The sequence below is a fragment of the Penicillium angulare genome, assembly GCF_028827245.1.
Source record: "Penicillium angulare strain IBT 27051 chromosome Unknown utg000004l_segment0_segment0, whole genome shotgun sequence".
NCBI lineage: Eukaryota > Fungi > Ascomycota > Eurotiomycetes > Eurotiales > Aspergillaceae > Penicillium > Penicillium angulare.
In genome coordinates, this window is record NW_026623163.1 from 1400572 (window position 1) to 1418080 (window position 17509).

At 48.3% G+C, this 17509-nt stretch overlaps 5 protein-coding genes across 5 annotated transcripts; 4 read left to right on the forward strand and 1 right to left on the reverse strand.

The window, feature by feature from the left end:
* Positions 1 to 1835: 1835 nt before the first annotated feature.
* On the forward strand, positions 1836 to 4957 carry N7478_004462 (putative serine/threonine protein kinase; the record flags this gene model as incomplete). Its single annotated transcript, XM_056920676.1, has 3 exons — positions 1836 to 2742; positions 2810 to 2907; positions 2960 to 4957. The coding sequence occupies 3 exons, from the start codon at positions 1836 to 1838 to the stop codon at positions 4955 to 4957; spliced, it is 3003 nt and encodes a 1000-aa protein (XP_056778713.1).
* A 416-nt stretch (positions 4958 to 5373) lies between these two features.
* Positions 5374 to 6005, forward strand: nut2 (mediator complex subunit NUT2; the record flags this gene model as incomplete). The annotated part of the gene is made up of 3 exons (XM_056920677.1): positions 5374 to 5404; positions 5457 to 5553; positions 5630 to 6005. The coding sequence occupies 3 exons, from the start codon at positions 5374 to 5376 to the stop codon at positions 6003 to 6005; spliced, it is 504 nt and encodes a 167-aa protein (XP_056778714.1).
* Positions 6006 to 8443: 2438 nt separating this feature from the next.
* Positions 8444 to 9517, forward strand: N7478_004464 (uncharacterized protein; the record flags this gene model as incomplete). Its single annotated transcript, XM_056920678.1, has 1 exon — positions 8444 to 9517. One exon carries the CDS (start codon positions 8444 to 8446, stop codon positions 9515 to 9517), a length of 1074 nt encoding a protein of 357 aa, XP_056778715.1.
* A 933-nt stretch (positions 9518 to 10450) lies between these two features.
* N7478_004465 (uncharacterized protein) lies at positions 10451 to 13055 on the forward strand (the record flags this gene model as incomplete). The annotated part of the gene is made up of 7 exons (XM_056920679.1): positions 10451 to 10522; positions 10580 to 11511; positions 11580 to 11649; positions 11709 to 11797; positions 11852 to 12030; positions 12088 to 12933; positions 12988 to 13055. 7 exons carry the CDS (start codon positions 10451 to 10453, stop codon positions 13053 to 13055), a joined length of 2256 nt encoding a protein of 751 aa, XP_056778716.1.
* Positions 13056 to 13543: 488 nt separating this feature from the next.
* On the reverse strand, positions 13544 to 16447 carry N7478_004466 (M28 family metallopeptidase; the record flags this gene model as incomplete). The annotated part of the gene is made up of 1 exon (XM_056920680.1): positions 13544 to 16447. The coding sequence occupies one exon, from the start codon at positions 16445 to 16447 to the stop codon at positions 13544 to 13546; it is 2904 nt and encodes a 967-aa protein (XP_056778717.1).
* Positions 16448 to 17509: the final 1062 nt, after the last annotated feature.

The window sequence follows — 17509 nt, forward strand, 5'->3', positions numbered from 1 at the left end:
AAGGAACCGAGGAATGAGAAAGTATGGGAGATCGCAAGAGAAGAAAGATCCGGGAGCGTTGCTATGGGGGGGAAGCGGTTTGCTAGGAGAAAGTGGGAGCCGCTAACGATCGGCGGCTCCATGCAGTGAAGACGTGGCCATCACACACAGCAGAAAGAAGGGTGCACCTCGGTCCGATGTCACCTTAGAGGGGTTTTGATTAAGGTGTCTTTTTCTCTCTTGAATGATTTAATATCTTTCGGCACTTATTAGGAAATGTCGGATTTCTCATGGCCACGCGGGGCTAAATTCAACGTCTAGTGGGCAGCAATGGATGCCAGTGGCACAGCGTCTAGGGATACCAGTTTGGTCTGAACATTGCTTATTTTGATGGCATTTTACATGATTTTCAGTATCTTAGATGTTGAGATTTATGTATCAGTAACCTTCGGCTTCTCTTTAGATCAATGTTCTTGTATCTCGAGTCGCTCTTGCCCTCTCTATGGGGTATGTACCTTCCTGAAAGGACTCGAAGATGTTTGTTTTGGTTTTACCAAAAGAGGGATAGCGCACTATGTATTACCTCAGCAGGATCTGCGAGCCTCAGGCAGATAAGTTCGGCCATTTCGGCGCCACTTTCACTCTTAACTACCAGTTGAGACTAGTTTAACACAGGCTCACAAGTTTACTTCGAGTCACTCCCTGCTCTGTGCTGGGGTCCGAGGGATCGTTCCATAAGAATTTCTCATATCTCACCCCGCTGGTACACTCTTCTGTCCCATGCTTCGTATCCAGGCATCTATTTTGAGCATGCAGAATCATTTGCTGTGCCTCGGAGATACGAGCATTGATGTGGGGTCTAATTCTTGCGGGCGACAACCCCCAAACTCTTGGGGGCGAAGTTCTATCTAGGGGGAGGGGTAAAAGTCTTGATATGTTACGCATGACATGACGGCGTGGTGGCTACTCACCTGTGTATGGTCTACCACTGCAAGATACCTATACTTAGCACTACATCAACCGCCAGCTTCATATTGGGTGCTGCCTGTAGTCATTCATGCTAAGCCAGTTTCATGATCCTTCCGTTCCTCGCAATTTGGACTTCGGCATGGTGGACCCACTCACTATATGAACTATCGTCCCTCGCCCGCTTGACCGCAAAGTTGACCGCAAAGACGACACGGTTTCCAACCGAGCCTTGCTAAACATAGTTTGCATTCTACATATATGTAACGTAGTCTTGCGTTTGAACTTACCTATAGTCCTATTTATTCATGTGTGCACATATTTCCTCCGTGTATACTTCGTATATGTCCCATGATCTGGGCAGGCGGTGGGGACCCTGATCAAGACAGCTTGGGGTCACGACGTCAAAAAAGTCATAAAGGAAGCCTTTATACAGTTAGATATAATGAACATGGTCGCTCAGGGATCGTCCGAAAAAATTATTTAGGCCAAAAAACCAAGACCATGAAGCAGATCAAACAGAGTATCGTATATGCCACCACATACGTAGTTGGGGAAGCCAAACGTGCACCAGCAGGAAACAGGAACCACAACGTGACCCGCGCCCGATGATTGGATCGTATTCCCCGACTTTCCATCATTCCCTTCTCTGCATTGTGTCTGCATAATCACTCCGTCAAACGTTGGAGGCTCTGTGGTTTTTTATTTTGGACTTTCCTTCTTGCTCGCGGTAGTCAGGCACTGCCCTTCTTTTCTACTCCACCGTCCTCCTTGGCCCCATCCCAGGCATCCATCCCCCATTCTCTTATGCCGCATCGATAGTTCGAAACGTCCGCCATCAACTCTCCTGCCCTTCAAGGGCATCTCCTCCTCCTACGATACGAACAGCCATGTCCTCCTTCCAATCATCACCCCAGCCCCATCACGGCCATGCTGGTCAGTCTCGCCAATTCGCCGCGTACAATCCAGTCGCCGCCGCTTCAGCTCCCCCAGGGACTTTCCTCCCCGGGACTAAAGTCCAAGTAGGCGGGCATCGCGTTGTGATAGAGAAATACTTGTCGGAGGGAGGTTTTGCTCATGTCTATGTGGTGCGGTTGCCGCAGGCGATCAATGGCTCAGAGACCGCAGTCCTGAAACGGGTCGCTGTACCTGACAAGTCCGCTCTGGCCAGCATGCGGACCGAGGTAGAGACCATGAAGAAGCTCAAGGGTCATCGGCACATTGTGAAATACATTGATTCGCATGCCTCCCAGCTGCGTGGAGGTGGTTACGAAGTGTTCTTAGTCATGGAATACTGCGGGGGTGGCGGTTTGATAGACTTCATGAATACCCGGTTGCAAAACCGATTGACAGAGCCGGAGATCATCAAGATCTTCTCAGACGTGGCCGAGGGTGTAGCCTGCATGCATTATCTCAAGCCGCCCCTGTTGCATCGCGACCTGAAAGTGGAAAACGTTTTGATTTCGCGGACGGGAGGCTCATCCGTTTATAAACTATGCGACTTTGGATCAACAGCTCCACCTCGCCCTGCCGCTACCTCTGCTGCGGAGGGTCGACTTATCGAGGACGATGTACAGAGACATACAACTCTTCAATACCGAAGTCCGGAGATGATTGACGTCTATCGCAAGCACCCCATTGATGAGAAGAGCGATATCTGGGCTTTGGGTGTGCTATTGTACAAATTATGTTACTATACAACTCCATTTGAGGAAGTGGGACAGATGGCCATTCTCAATGCCAGTTTCAAATTCCCCTCTTATCCACAGTTTTCAGATCGGCTGAAGATGTTGATCGGTGAGTCGAAACATATGCAATCAATTCCCGCAAGTTTCAAACCAGTACCTTTTACTAACTGTAACAGCATCTATGCTGAAGGAGCTCCCTTCGAAACGTCCGAATATTTATCAAGTAGTACAGGAAGCGTGCAAGATGCAAGGAAAAGAGGTTCCTATTCGAGATGTTCGTACTACAACCCCGAGAGTATTGACGATCAAAAAGCTAACCCGTCTAGATTTACTCTAATCGTTCTGCTTCCGAAGCACGCAAGTATCAGGAACTGCCTCCCACTCCGGTAGAGGCCCCTGCAGTCGGTGCTAAGTTCTCGCCTCCTATGCAAGAAACGCAAATTATTCCCGAGATTGCACCCATGCGACGAGGGCGCCCTGGAAGGCCACAAAATTCCCAGCACGATTCTTCCAAAGAAAGTCCTTCCCCTTACCGTGGCTCGCCCAGTACGTCGTCAGACCCATTTGCATCCTTAGATGGTGCGGCTCGGAAGAAGGAGGCAGAGAAGCGCTTCCCGTCATTGGAACAGTTCGACATACTGCATGAAAAAGGGGACAGGTTTGACTTTGAGCCAAGTGCCAACGAAACAAAACCAGAGGAAGATGATCTTTCTCAGAGACTCACCAACGCCTTGGCAGATGATGCATTCGCGAAACGGGCATCGCCTGAACGACAGAAGCCAGCCCCGAATCGGCACTTACAAGCGTCGCCTGTTCGAACACCCGTTTCTCAAGAGCGTTCTGCTCGTCAATCAGCCCCGTTGTATCAGCCAGCCCCCACGCGGCCTGCAATGGTTTCAACGGGAACAATGACTTCTCCTGCTCAGACTCCTCGCATTCCGGAGCAGAAACTGTCGAGTCAGCCAATTTACCGATTCCCGGCCTCAGATGAGGAGCGACCTTCAAGCCAGCCGTGGGCACAAGAGGAGCAGAAGAAGGCACCATCACCTCCTTCATCGAATTTGAGGCCAGTGCCGAGCCCCCGGTTGTCATCTGATCGGATTTCTCACCACTCCAACTCCGCACGAGCTTCCATGGAGACACTGCGACGACCCAGTACGCTGGATGTAAATGAGCATGCAGTACGCTCGAGGTCCGCAGTTGCTAAAGCTCGTCCTATCTCTGTTCAACCCTCATCTCGCTATGAGTTGCCACAGGACTCTGAGCCTTCACGTTCATCTTTGGATCTTTCGCGATACGAGGGTGGAGCACCACTTCGCTCTGTTCGCACAGATATAGACCGAGATTATGAACAGGCCAACATCTCTTCGGATATGGATTATTTACGAGCCAAGGAAGAGGAAGAAAGCAACCGAAAGCGGGAGAAACGCTCCAGCAGTGGAGCTAAGCACAGCAAACGCAGCAGCTTGTCTACGCTGTCATTCTCTGGAGGCAAAACCTTGTTGGCAGGCCGATTTGGGGAAGCATTCCGCCGCTTTGAAAGCAGTAACCCGGATAAGCAAGCTACAACTCCATCTGTCGAGGAGACCATTTCCCAACAACAAGTCATCGGTTCGGAGAGCCTGGATTCCCCTACTGAAGACTTCTCGCCTTATCACGATGACCCCTTGGATGATGTAGAACGCGAGGACATCTCTCCAGAGATGCGCCGTGAGCTAGAGCGCCGCCGACTCTCCCAGGAGGAGAAGCGAGTGGCCAGTGCGGCAGCTGAATTCCGACGCCGGGCAGCGGAAGAAGGAGGCGGACGAGCTGGTGGCGATGGACCACGTTCTCGAGTCATACAGAATCGAGTACAGACATTGCTTGGCGAGACTAAGAAACCGCCTGTGCCTAATAAGACTGCAACTGGCTACGGAAAATACACCGACACCACTGCTTTGCAGGCGAAGCAAGGTGGTGTGCAAACCTCCACCACGGGTGGATTTCCTATTTATGGTGGTCGTGAAGCTGTCGCTATGGCTCCTCCAGATCGCCGGGATGGAGCTAGTGCCCCTGCAGGAATCCCACAGGCTACTGCCTCTTCAGCGGCTCGACCCGCCGCATCGCGTCCGCCTGCTCCGCCTAAGCCGAAGAATCTCCGCGTAGGCGGACAAGATACATCCCGGCCAGGAACAGGTACTAGCCAAGATCGCACGCCAATTAGTCCACAGGGTGAGGATTGGGAGGCCAACTTCAGCAAGCGATTTCCTAGTCTTTCTGGGATCGAAATGGAGACAGAGATTGAGGTCGCTAAATACCCGAAGCTGCGTACACGGGAACTGTAAAGATATGTCGATAGATGTGCTTTTAGTGTGGTTTTTAGCGTGTTGACCCTATATGGGCGTGTCCTTGGGCCGCGAGAAGGTATTATTTTCGGAAGTGATGCATATAGAGATAGTGACATATTGGACATGACCGGACTATCTGGATTGCTCCTAGCAGGCTATTATATTCTGCGTCTGCCTTATAAAGTGAATCGAAGTGTTTAATAACTCATCATCTTCTCAACTTTAATCATTATCATATATAATAGCAAGCATACTTCATAAAGTGAACAGGAATAATAAAAATATCCTTATCAAGATTGTTCTTATCGCGATCATCTCAGATCGACTACTCACCGCCTTCTCCAACATCGATCTCTCCACGGTGAAACTTCATCGCGCGCATCAAGACAATTACAGACCATTAATTGATCAAAATGGCTCCAGTGACACTAAAGACAGTTGATGGTATGCGCATTATATAATCACCACCCCAAACCGGCACTAATCGCGAAAACAGACGACCTCAAAGATGTAATCCAACACCTCTTTGAAATCCAATCCGCCGTCCACGGCTACCTAGGTCCAGAAACACAACAAGAACTAGTGCGCAAAATGTATCCAAGCCCCCCAATCCCCCCTTCACTAAAGAAAAAGAGAGAGAGAGAAACCAAACTAACGATCACCCCCTAGCAAAAACCTCACAATCGGCCTCTCCACCCTCTCAACACATACCCAAGAGACCGATCCCTCCCAGACAGAGACCAACACAGACCCCTCCAACCCACCGCTCTCCGGCGTCCAACTCCCACCCGAAATAATCGACTACGTAGACTCAGCTCGCAACCCAGATATCTACACCCGTGAATTCGTCGAGCTAGTTCAACGCGGAAACCAAGATTTAAAGGGGAAACGGGAGGCTTTCGCCGGGTTCCGGGATGTGTTGGCCCGTGAGATGCGCAGTGCGATGCCCGAGTGCCGCGGCGAAGTGGACCGTGTCGTGTCTGCCACGGGAGGAAGCGTCGATCGAGAGGACGCAGCTGAAGCTACACAAGAACAGGGACACTAGGTAGGGGCCCTGCATACGAAGTGCAGTTACAACGAAGCCAAGTCTACCGCTACTTTGTCTTTGTCTTTTACGGGTTGGAGTCGAGTAGCTGGTTGGCCTTACATACAGCTATGTGTATGAGCAGGCAGCGACGATACAGTGAAGATCAATCGAAAGAGATCGTTCTGTATGCCTATGGCTGGACAATGTTAGGCTCAGACTACATCATAACGATGATCTATCTCTTGGCTCCGAAAACTGAAATACCGAAATAGAAGCATGGCGAGGGTGGCCATTATTCTTGGCGTGGGGTTGTTGTTTGATCTCATTATGATGTGGACATTTTTTTGTCTTCGTCTTCATCCTCGCACTTACAGCCTTGGCCCGGCCCGCAAAAGCTATGATCATGATCGTGATCGTCATGCGGTGGACTGGACCCCAGCTGGACTATTCCAAGGCTGTTTCAGGACATAATGTTACTGGAAATAGCGATGTGTTCGTACTCCACGGAGTTTTCTGTCTCGATGCTCATTTCGGAGAATATTTGAGCTTGGACATGAATTGCGGTGGCGATTATGCCCTGGTTTACTTCGTACTAGATTGTATATGGGTCGGTGTGTCGGGGAATGACGGGCACCCACTCCGCTACGGCGTCGCCCCGGCGTGGTAAATTATTGCGGGTAACGCTCCTCTCCCAGTCTGGGCCTTTCTATTGTTTTTGAGCCTTTTTCTTTTTCTTTTTCTTCTTTTTATTATTACCATTTACTCCTTACGGAGTGTCCCGTTCGGCATTTAAGCGAGGCGTTTAGTATTTAGGTTTCTACGATAGTTTTTGCTCTCCGATCTTCGCCGATTAATAGATTCAACAGTCTGACCTTGAAAGTTTACCTGTATATAAAGTAGAAAACAAAGAATTGAAATTGACATAGATGGCTTTTTTATTCTTGTGTCCGTCTTTCAGGTTTCAGACTGGGGCACAGGATCAATTACCATGCTTGTGACGAGTGACAAAGACCGTGCCCTGCTCCCCACTGGAGAAGCTGGGGGAGCTCCAGTGGAGGCCAATGCGGGCTGCGAGGAGGCGGAGGATGTACCTTGTACGGTACTTGTGAAGCATGAGATGGATCGGATCAGGCGGCTCAGAAGAGCCTCAGGCATCTCAATATAGTTAATATAATACCTACTGTAGGCACGGTAGCTTTTTGGAGTAACCATAGAGATCCTTGTTAATTTGGAATCACGAATATGATTTGTACCAGGTGCTATGTGGGGCAGACCGCTTTTCTCCAGCTTTTTGACATCCCAACTAGCACTGACACTGGCACCTTAACCGTGGACCTGTTAAACTGGCATATCATAGGTTTTTCCTTTTTCGTACGGCGGGCTCCGTCCATACCTACCGTCTTTGTTCCACTTCTCCCACGATGAAAGAACGGGAAATAGGATAACCTTAAGTTGCCCATTTCGCTTAAACTCCACGGGGAGAGAGCGAGTCCCGACCGCATGGACGAGGCGCTCAAGCCCCACCCGGATCCTTGCGCTAAACGGTGGTTGGGCTGCTCAGGATTCAATGGGGCGGAGGTTCCCTACTTCATCCATTCACGCGCATACATGCCCTGATTCGGGGGCGCACATACAGGTAATCTATAGGTATGAAGTCACCGAACAAATTGACCTGGGGTTGAATAGGGCCTTGAACTGGGTGACCATGACTCGATACTGTACAATGGTTCTAAACTTTATAGTAATCCGTTTATGCCCCATACTCCATGGCCTATGACATTTTCTAAGACAATCGGGTAATTGTCATAATTTACCTTTCTCTCCCCTGACCCACTGACTCGTGGTTCGGCGACGTTTGAGACATCGGAAACAGGAGAGATTTGAGATATTTCCCCGGAGTATAGTATGGACGCGATATACGTGGACGCAGTCGATCTGGTAATGAACTTCAGTACCGGACCTTGTACGATAATACCACAAATTAGAAGGGAAAACATACTTGCAGATTCAACTTTGAGTAAAATACGAGCAACAAATACGACCCCAAGACCCAAGAATAGCATGGATCGCGTTGGGTTGGCGCAGGGATCGAATCCTGCGCCCTCAGCGAAAAAAGACCCCCCGGACGATTTCCGACCGTTCATTTGCTATTCCGTAGACCAGATGGATCCTCCGTGCGAAGAAAGTGGTTTTTCTTTTCTTTTTTCTTTCATTTTTTTTAATTTAATTTAATCCATTCCTTTTACGCTACGGCCCACTTTCTTGGTCCTTTCGTTCTTATTACTCAAAGCCCACGATCGACAAGCCCCCCGCAACCACTCTGTGCCCCGTTCTCGCACCTATATGCCATATCAGGCCAGCCTCTTCACCTGATCTCTTCTTCCCTCTTGAAATCCCTCTATAATCTTCCCAATTTCTCGCAGTATGCGTTTACGTCTACCATAAGTTCTTTAGCCATGGCGAATAGCACTGCCGCCGGCGATGGAATCACCGGCGGCTATACGGGCACCTCACTGGGTATGCAAATAACCATCGCAACCCTCGCTGGTGTTACCTGGTATAACGCATTCGAGCTGGTCACCCTGGTCTTTGTCACCTTTTCGCAGTACCACGGCCTATACTTCTGGAGTTTACTGATCTCGTCCTCTATCGGTCTGGTCCCTTATTCTCTAGGTTTCTTGCTGAAGTTCTTCAACTTGACCTCCGCCACTTGGTTTTCTGTTACCTTGCTCACTATTGGGTGGTGGTGTATGGTTACTGGACAGTCGTTCGTGCTATATTCGCGTCTTCATCTGGTTATATCCAATCAACGGATTCTACGGCGCGTCTTAGCAATGATTATGATCAACGCTGTCATTCTACACATCCCAACCACCGTCCTGACATTTGGCACTAACCTGGCCGAGCCCCGTGAAATTTACGTCCATGGATACAACATTATGGAAAAGATTCAAATGACCGGCTTCTGTATTCAAGAGTTTATCATATCGGGTCTCTACATCTGGGAAACTGTGCGCATGCTTCGACTCGACCCAGATCGGACCAAGCGCAAGATCCAGTGGCAGCTCATCATAATCAACACGATAATCATCATCCTTGATCTGGGCCTACTCGTCGCCGAATTCATGAACTACTACATCATGGAAACAATGCTCAAAGGCACAGTCTACAGTATCAAGCTTAAGCTCGAGTTCGCCGTCCTCGGTAAACTAGTCCACCTCGTCCACAACCATGTCTGGAAACCCGAATCCTTCTCAGGACCCCAAGACCTCCCCGACTTCGTCGATGCAACCCGTGTCACTTCGGACGTTACCCACGCCGTGCCAACTTCCGGCCACCGCGAACGCGCACCAACATGGATGGACGCCGACGACATCTCAATCGCCATGTTCGAACACTCACCACCAACCAACACATCCGATGCCTCCAGCGATACCCATGCCGTTCATCCGATAGATTTCACCAACCCATTCGTCAGATATGAGCGCCACTCCTCGAGGTTATCTGAGAAACCACACAAACCAGGATAAAGATGGTAGGAACCCGCTTGCGAGAACCTTTCATCATCTTCTACCTCTTATGATTCACGGCTTATGAGATATGTCCCTGCTATTGAGACATGTGATATTCACCCTCAACCTTATCACCTCTTCAACACAATCGTCGCTCGAAGTATGAATACAATGGAGATTTTCTTCATTCGTGCTACTTCTCTACCTTCGGATTTCGCGCCCGGCCCTCTGATTCCCGGATCATCCCCAATACTTCTACCTATATGGTACACAGAATATTACATATACGCTTACTGTGAACGAGGCATTGGAAGTGCGCATAGCACGGTTTAATCGCGGGGAATATAGATGTTATTTTGGGTCTGTTCTGTACATACAAGCACATGATACCTATCGATTCAGCTCCCGGGAGGGATCTTCGTTCTTTGTCCATTTTGGACCCACTCAATATACCAATTTGATTTTCTGTTCAAACGATTTCTTTCTGATATCTTCTAGACTAAGTATAAGTAGAAAAGAGAAGTAGTGCAGTACGCGGAACATATGTGTAGGAAGAAAAGTACCAAGTCACCCCTCTCATGGTTCCTGCATGTAAGACTCGTACTTAGAAGATCATGATGCATAAAAATTGAACAGCCGATCTCATGCCTATGCGGAAGAATGGCCTGTAAGGAAAGTAGCCACGAGTTATATCCGTGATCGACATCAATTCACGGCAAATCGTCGGGAGATAGGAGGGTGGTCGGGACATATCATAACCCTTGAACTGTCATCCACTCCACATTTTCCCCACGGGGATATACGACCCACATTTCTGCGAACTTCATTAAGAATGTCAACCACCTTCTCCGTTCTTCTTCAGGAAGGTCCCTAGCTCAAAGTTGAATATAAATGTTTCAAGTCCACTCCAATAATATCTAACTACGAGATTCTCTTCCTAAGTCCCTCGCCATGAAATCACATCTGGGATTAGCATCCCTCATTGGGGGAGTCCTGCTCTCCGCACCCGCGAGTGGTGATGTAGTAAGTGGCGCAAGCCCCGAACGCCCAACAACCCCATACAAACTGACAATTTCAAAGCACTTACGCACTCGCTCCAATACGCCAAAGTGTGTTAATCCGCCCGCAACATTATCTCTAAGTGATCCGCCCTACGAGAACTACTTCTACTCCGACTGCAACGTCGCTGCCCAAGCAGTGATTACTACTCCTCTACCAGACAGTAATCTGTCTAACATCAGCCCGCGACTGGTGGTAGCATGGCCAGCTGGTAACAGTGGTGTATGTGCATTTTTTGCACCTCAAGACGGACCAAATGGCACTCTCTCTATGGAACTACTAAACTCAACTATCGGTAAACCATTAGCGTCTGTTTACAATGCCTCATCTACCGGAACCCAGATCCCAAGTGTCGGAATCCAAGGTATACTAACATTTAACTCCTCTGCGATCCTCTCCTTGCCGATTCTAGGAAGTATCCGTACAATTCGTGATTTCGTCGAAGGAGCCAGTATCATATACCCTGAAATCCAGAGTGCCCTCGAATACACATCCAGCAGCGATGGCAGCGCATCAATTCACAGATTATGGCTAGACAATGTGACCACGACAAGTCTTTCGTTTCGTCCCTGGAACAGCTCAAGTGGCAAGGTGACAGTGACCAACCGTACATTAGCCTTCAAGACAGGCGAGTATCTGTTCTCAGCAGAAATGAACTATCCACAGCTTTCACCGTTGAAGCCAAATGCTGTTCTTAATGCGGCGTCTGCGAATTTGACTCAAACCATGCCTGATCAGACAACTGCACTTTCGTTCTTGTCATATTCGGAGAAATTACTTGCGGGTGCTTGGCGATTCTTGACTTACTTTGGGCGCGACTCTATGATTTCTGCGCTTCTTCTGGAGCCTGTTTTGAGTAATGGGAATGGTACAGCTATGGAGGCTGTTATTGGAGCTGTGTTGGAGCGTGTTAATCGCACAGATGGGAGTGTTTGTCATGAGGAGACTATCGGGTGAGTTGGAGATTTCGCCTCACGCTAGTATCGCCTCTTTGAATCTTATATTGACTTTTTACTGTCAGGGACTACGCGACTTGGACCAACTTACAGAGCAATATCACCAGTACTGCTATGGGTTGTGACTATAAGATGGTTAGTATTCTATCAACAGTCCCAATTGAACAAGTGAGCTAGTACTAACATGATTTTAGATCGACTCGGACTACTATCTACCCATCTTGATGCAGCGATATTTCTTAGATAATCCAATCGGAAGGACTCGTGTATCTCTATTCTTCAAGTGAGCTCCTCAATGACCCTTGATTTAACTCAAAATATTAACGAAAATCTCCAGCACAACGGCGGGCTCTATTAATCCAGCGAACCAGAATCTGACATGGGGTCAACTAGCCCTCATAAACGCAGAGCGCATCATGCATCTAGCAGAGCCCTTTACAAAGAATCAAACCCGAGAAAACCTCATTCACCTCAAAGAAGGACAAGTTGTCGGTCAATGGAGAGATAGCGAATACGGTAAATTTACTTCCCCTTTCTAACTATCAACCACAGACAGTTAACTAACAAATCCAGGCATCGGAGGAGGTCGCATCCCCTTCGACGTAAACACCGCACTCGTCCCCGCAGCTCTTCGCTCCATTTCCAAACTCGCCAAAAAAGGAATCTACAAAGAAAAATCCTGGAGCAAGCTCTCAGACCAATACGCCAAGATATGGGAAGACAAAACACTCCATTTCTTCGAAGTAAACGTGTCCCAGTCAAAGGCCCAAGAGCTCGTAAAGTCATACGCAAACATTTCCTCTTTCGCCGGACCAAACCATTCCTCCTCAATCGACAAAGACATAACATTCTACTCATTAGCTCTAGATGGATACAACAATCTATCCAAAGTTGAAGTAATGAATACAGACGACTGCTTCCGCCACTTCCTCCTAAACACAACAAACAATGCCCAATTATCAACATTCATCAATTCAACCGCTACTAATATCCGTCGCCAATTTCCAGCAGGTCTCATGACCGATGTGGGGATGTTGATATCGAATCCCGCTTTCGGGGACAATTCCGTTTACGCCCAGAACTGGACTACGGGTGCATACCATGGGACAGTTGTTTGGTCTTGGCAACTAGCTATGATGGCTAAGGGACTTGAGTTGCAGATGGGACGGTGTGAAGTTTCGACAAACTTTTCGATGAAGAAGAGTGGAAGGGAGATTAAGGCTGCTGTGCCGGATTTTTGCACGGACGATTCGATCTTTGAGAATGTTAAGGCTGCTTATAATGAGCTTTGGGATTCTATTGAGAAGAATAGTGAGCAGCTTTCGACGGAGATGTGGTCTTGGGTATATCGGAATGGGACGTATCAGGTTACGCAGTTGACGGATTTGCCTGCGCCTCCGGGTCTAAGTGGTCAGACTGGTATGTTAATTTATTCCTCCAGTCCGTTCTTGTTACTGACTTTTCACTCTACAGAATCGGATATTAGGCAGCTTTGGTCGCTTGCTTTCTTGGCTGTCTCGAGGAATGAAGATTATAGATAAGCTAGGTGGATCGGGGGAGTTTGATCTTCGTGGGCTTATTATTTGTTTGATTCTATGATTGAGCTCGGACATGAACATTCCAAGCAGAGAATTTGGGGCTTGGCTAGTTATACAAATCCATGCATATGAATGTATGGAAGTTGAATTTCTGTCTAGGAATCATACAGCAGATGACTACGATGGTATCCTAAATGAACTTAATTGGCTCTCCCCGCAAATTGGATAAGATGAGGACTATGCCAGTGACCCCATATCAGTTACGGGGTCAAGTTTCCGGACATGGAAAGCTAAAAATAAAACGAAATCATAACAGAAACCGAAAAAGTAGGATCACTGTGCTATGAATATGGCATATTTTAAATACACATCAGTTCACTCCTAGGTTAAGAGAAAGCGAGATAAAGACGGGGAACATATCACCCTAAAAAAGACACAAAAACTTAGAGATTAACTCCGAATAAAGCACGAAAGCCGTCGATGAAGTTTCACTAAAGCTCAAAATAGCGGTAGCCTTCGACCAAACCATCGCTCAATTTTGTAATAGCCGCCCAAGAAGGAGCATAATGCTTCAATTCATCGAGAGCAGGAATGAGTCCAGGGGTATTATTGTCGCTCCATATACAGGAAACACGCCCCTTGATTGAAGTAGATTCGCCAATGAAGGAAGTATCATCTTCTGGCTCAGCAAAGTCAACATCAACAGTCCATTTGTTCTGCCAGGAACGACTCCATAGGCGGATTTCTTTGATGCCATCACGGGAGTTCTTGATGAAGCGCTTGTCATGAGCGGAGCCACCGATGACGCTGAAGTTTGTGATACGGTGATCGTCCATGATGATGCGGCAGGATCGAGTATTCTGGCCTGAAATCTCGAAGCGCACCGAAGACTGGCCGATATTGTTAGGCTTGGAGGTGCTGAATGAGACCCAGTCGGCTGAAGGGTTGGATGAGATATCGGAAGTGCCATCATTAGGGACAACTTGAGGCTCGGGACCATTCCAAGAGCACTGTGCACGAGATAGAGCGTCGTTCCAAGTACAATGTGTTTGGCCGTTTGCACTGGGGAGGCTGCGGACCACGTCTTCCACAAATGGGGGCATACCGGTAAGGTATGCGGTTGAGTTCCCTTGATCGAGGTCGACTTGCTGTGAGAAATAAAGTTTCACGCGGTTGGCGTCTGAGAACGGGAATGCAACGAGGTTGTAGATGAGAGTACCAAATAATACAAGGAGTAAGAATATCGGAATGTGATAGGTGTAGCGATGTATATATGGCAGCATCGGCATGAACAGCACAGCTGTCAAGCTAGCGATGGAAATGTACACAAATAATTGCGGGTTGCCATCTTGACCTGTCTGATGCAGGGCGCTGGTCAACAAGAGTGAAATTGGAGCAATCAGCATAAGAATAACGGGAACTGTAGCAAGTAATTGTAGGACCCAGGTCCAGCGTGGCATCGAAGCGCTCCATGATTGTTCACGTCCATAGACATCAGGATCTTCTTCTTCGGTATCATCCCCTTCATCTGCATTATCACCAGATACATTGACATAATTGGCAAATGTAGTTCTTTGCTGACCATGCAGCAGCGAGGTAGATTCAGTAGGCATTTCTTCAGTGGCGTTCTCATCTTCGTGGTGGTCGTCTCTAGAGGAGGTACCAGGTCGGCTTCCAACCCCACTGAACCCGCTAGGTCGTCGAGATCCGGGGAAGGAGTATCCGAGATACTCTGATTTCGTAGGGAGAGAGAACAGCTCAAGGTAAGAGATCCACGTTGCCAGGAAAACCCCAGCAAAATAGAAGAACATAAAGTATCCCCCAGCCAGGCTATCTTCGTTCTCGTAAACTGTAGCCACAACCAGCATAGCCCAGGTCAGGACAAAAATCCAGGTCCAAGTGTATACACGGTGGAATGCGGATGGTCGAGCAAAGTCAGCAACACAAGACACGAACCAGGCCAAGAACACCCAGGCACTGATCATCATACTCCATACGGCATAAGTACTGCTATGCACAATGAAAGGATTGACCTTTGTCACCAGGTACGCTAGTCCAACCGTGACAGCTGTAGGGATAACAAGCAGAAATGGAAAGCGGAAGAATCCTCGTAAGCCTCGAAGAGAAACCTTCTCGTCGCCGATTTCCGCGCGCATAGACGAGCGGAAAAGGTACATCTTGTCAACCTTCGACAAAGCAATACTAGTCACCAACAGCGCCAAAGGCGCCACAATGAGAATAGTCACGGACAATGCGAAGAGCGTATGGAGTCGGAACACGGCAAAAGTGCTCCCAAAAAGATCAAACCAGACAGCTCGAGTACCCGTACCACTGGGCACAAGACCATCATCCCGAACATGACCATCAAATCGGTCAGTTGAGTCCGAAACGAGGTATTTAGTCGAGGCAACTGCGGCAGAGAGCATATGCCACAGCGCTCCCATGCTAGTATGCTGCACATCGTCCTGGTTGGTGTGGTATCTCGCCCTGGGCTCAAAAAAGGCAACATCGAGTCCGCGCAGACCCAACATACCGTCAAAAACGACATAATCCGTCTGACTCTTGATAAGACCCTTCTCAAATCCATTCGCACTCAACACCGACCCAAATGGATACTTCGATTTAGCATAAGCCTCCGTGACCTCCGTGTCCGAACTACGGAACAGAGTAGCACGACCACCCGCACCAGCACCTTCCAAATTAACGAACGTATGCGGAAACTTCGACATCGGATGCTGGCTATACGCGCGTGCACCGTTCAAATAGTCCTCCTCGCCATTATTAAACAACACAACTAGACCTCGTCGCGGCGCATTCTCAGGCCTCGTAAAGTATCGCACCAGCTGTAGACAAGTGACGACACCAACGCCATCATCCGTAGCACCGAATCCAGTAGACACGCTATCAAAATGCGCGTTCACCAACACCCCACCCTTGCCCACAGGTGACTTCCCGGGTGTCTCCCACCAGTTCTCCTGACTATCTTCCCAGCCACGAATATAGACAAGAATATTGTTTCCCTCAAAGTACACGCCGGTTGGTCCATCGATCGAGGTCAAGTTGGAGGTGAGGTCGTCGAAGACGAAAACGTCTGGTGTCTTCACCTCAGCTGTTGCGATGGAAGACTGGCTGATCGCGTTGACGCGCTCGAGCAACCATGAGCGAACTTCATCGTTTTGATGCGAATTGTAGGGGTGGAAGCCACTGGTCAAGGACTTGAGATCGGACCATGCCTCGGTCAGGTTCAGACCTTTGGGGCTTGTCGAGGGTGCGGGCGGGACATTTTCGTGAATGACGATGGCAGGGATTAGTAGGGCCAGGTACACCACGGTCACAATGATAGTGACTGGCCACGGCGTAAAAGCCAGTGGGTTATTGGCCTTGGGCAAAGGCATGGGGGAGACCGAGTGGCGTTGGGTGAAGTTGGAGCAAAGAACTTGAATGCGGGGAGCTCGGAGTTGCCGTTTATCTGAGCTTAGGTTGCACCATCGATCATCCGAGGAACCTGACTATGAATGCAACGCGTCTGCGGGGGACCTGCAAAGATTGCATTTTGTATTTCAATAAATTAGATAAATCAACACTATTGTTAATTAGACCCATTAATTAGTAATTTAACGTGATTCGCCTACATACCTTGGATATTGCCACCAACTTTTGGTTGCATGTAGCCCCACCAAAATACTAGAGAGCTAGTATAATGTACGGTCTGTACCCGAGCAGGTACTTACTATCTTTATAGCGAGAACCTTGAAAGACAGATGATCTGCACGATAAAATTTATACATACAATGCAGACATCTTCATGGATACCGTGAATACCAGTGACTTCCTAAACCTTGGAGACAAGGGAGTCCACAGTACGCCAGAGTAACCTTAATCTAGATTGTAGAAGCAAATCGCAGGTTCAGCAGCGAATGGTTGACACATACACCATACTTGGTACTACGTAAGAGACCTCGGGATTGTGCAGTCATTCCTGGAGATACGACACATACATCTAAACTATGTTTTATTTCCAGGCTACAGATCAAACCCCTCCATTGCACCTGTCGTGCTCCTACTTGATCGATCTGTGATCCTACATCTACAGCCACAGCTACAAAAATAATGCACCACAAGTTCAAAATCAAGGCATACCATGAAGGTCGTTGAGGGTTCGTGAATACTAGGTAATTCAAGACAGGTAAATGAAACACAGGTTGAGAATGTGAAGAGGCTCCCGTTTCGCTAACGAGAATATGCATTTCCAGGAAAAGAAACAGAAAAAGAAAAAAGATTAACACAGAATACCGAAGGGTAGAGGGTAATCTTCGCTCATATAGGTAGAAATATGATAGCTTGCGACTTCGACTTGATCCCGACTCCAAAGCTTGAATGTAACTGGGGAGTCATTTTCCAGAAGAAACAAGGAGAGAGACAGGGCGTAAAAAAAGAAGAGGGGAAAACAGGAAACA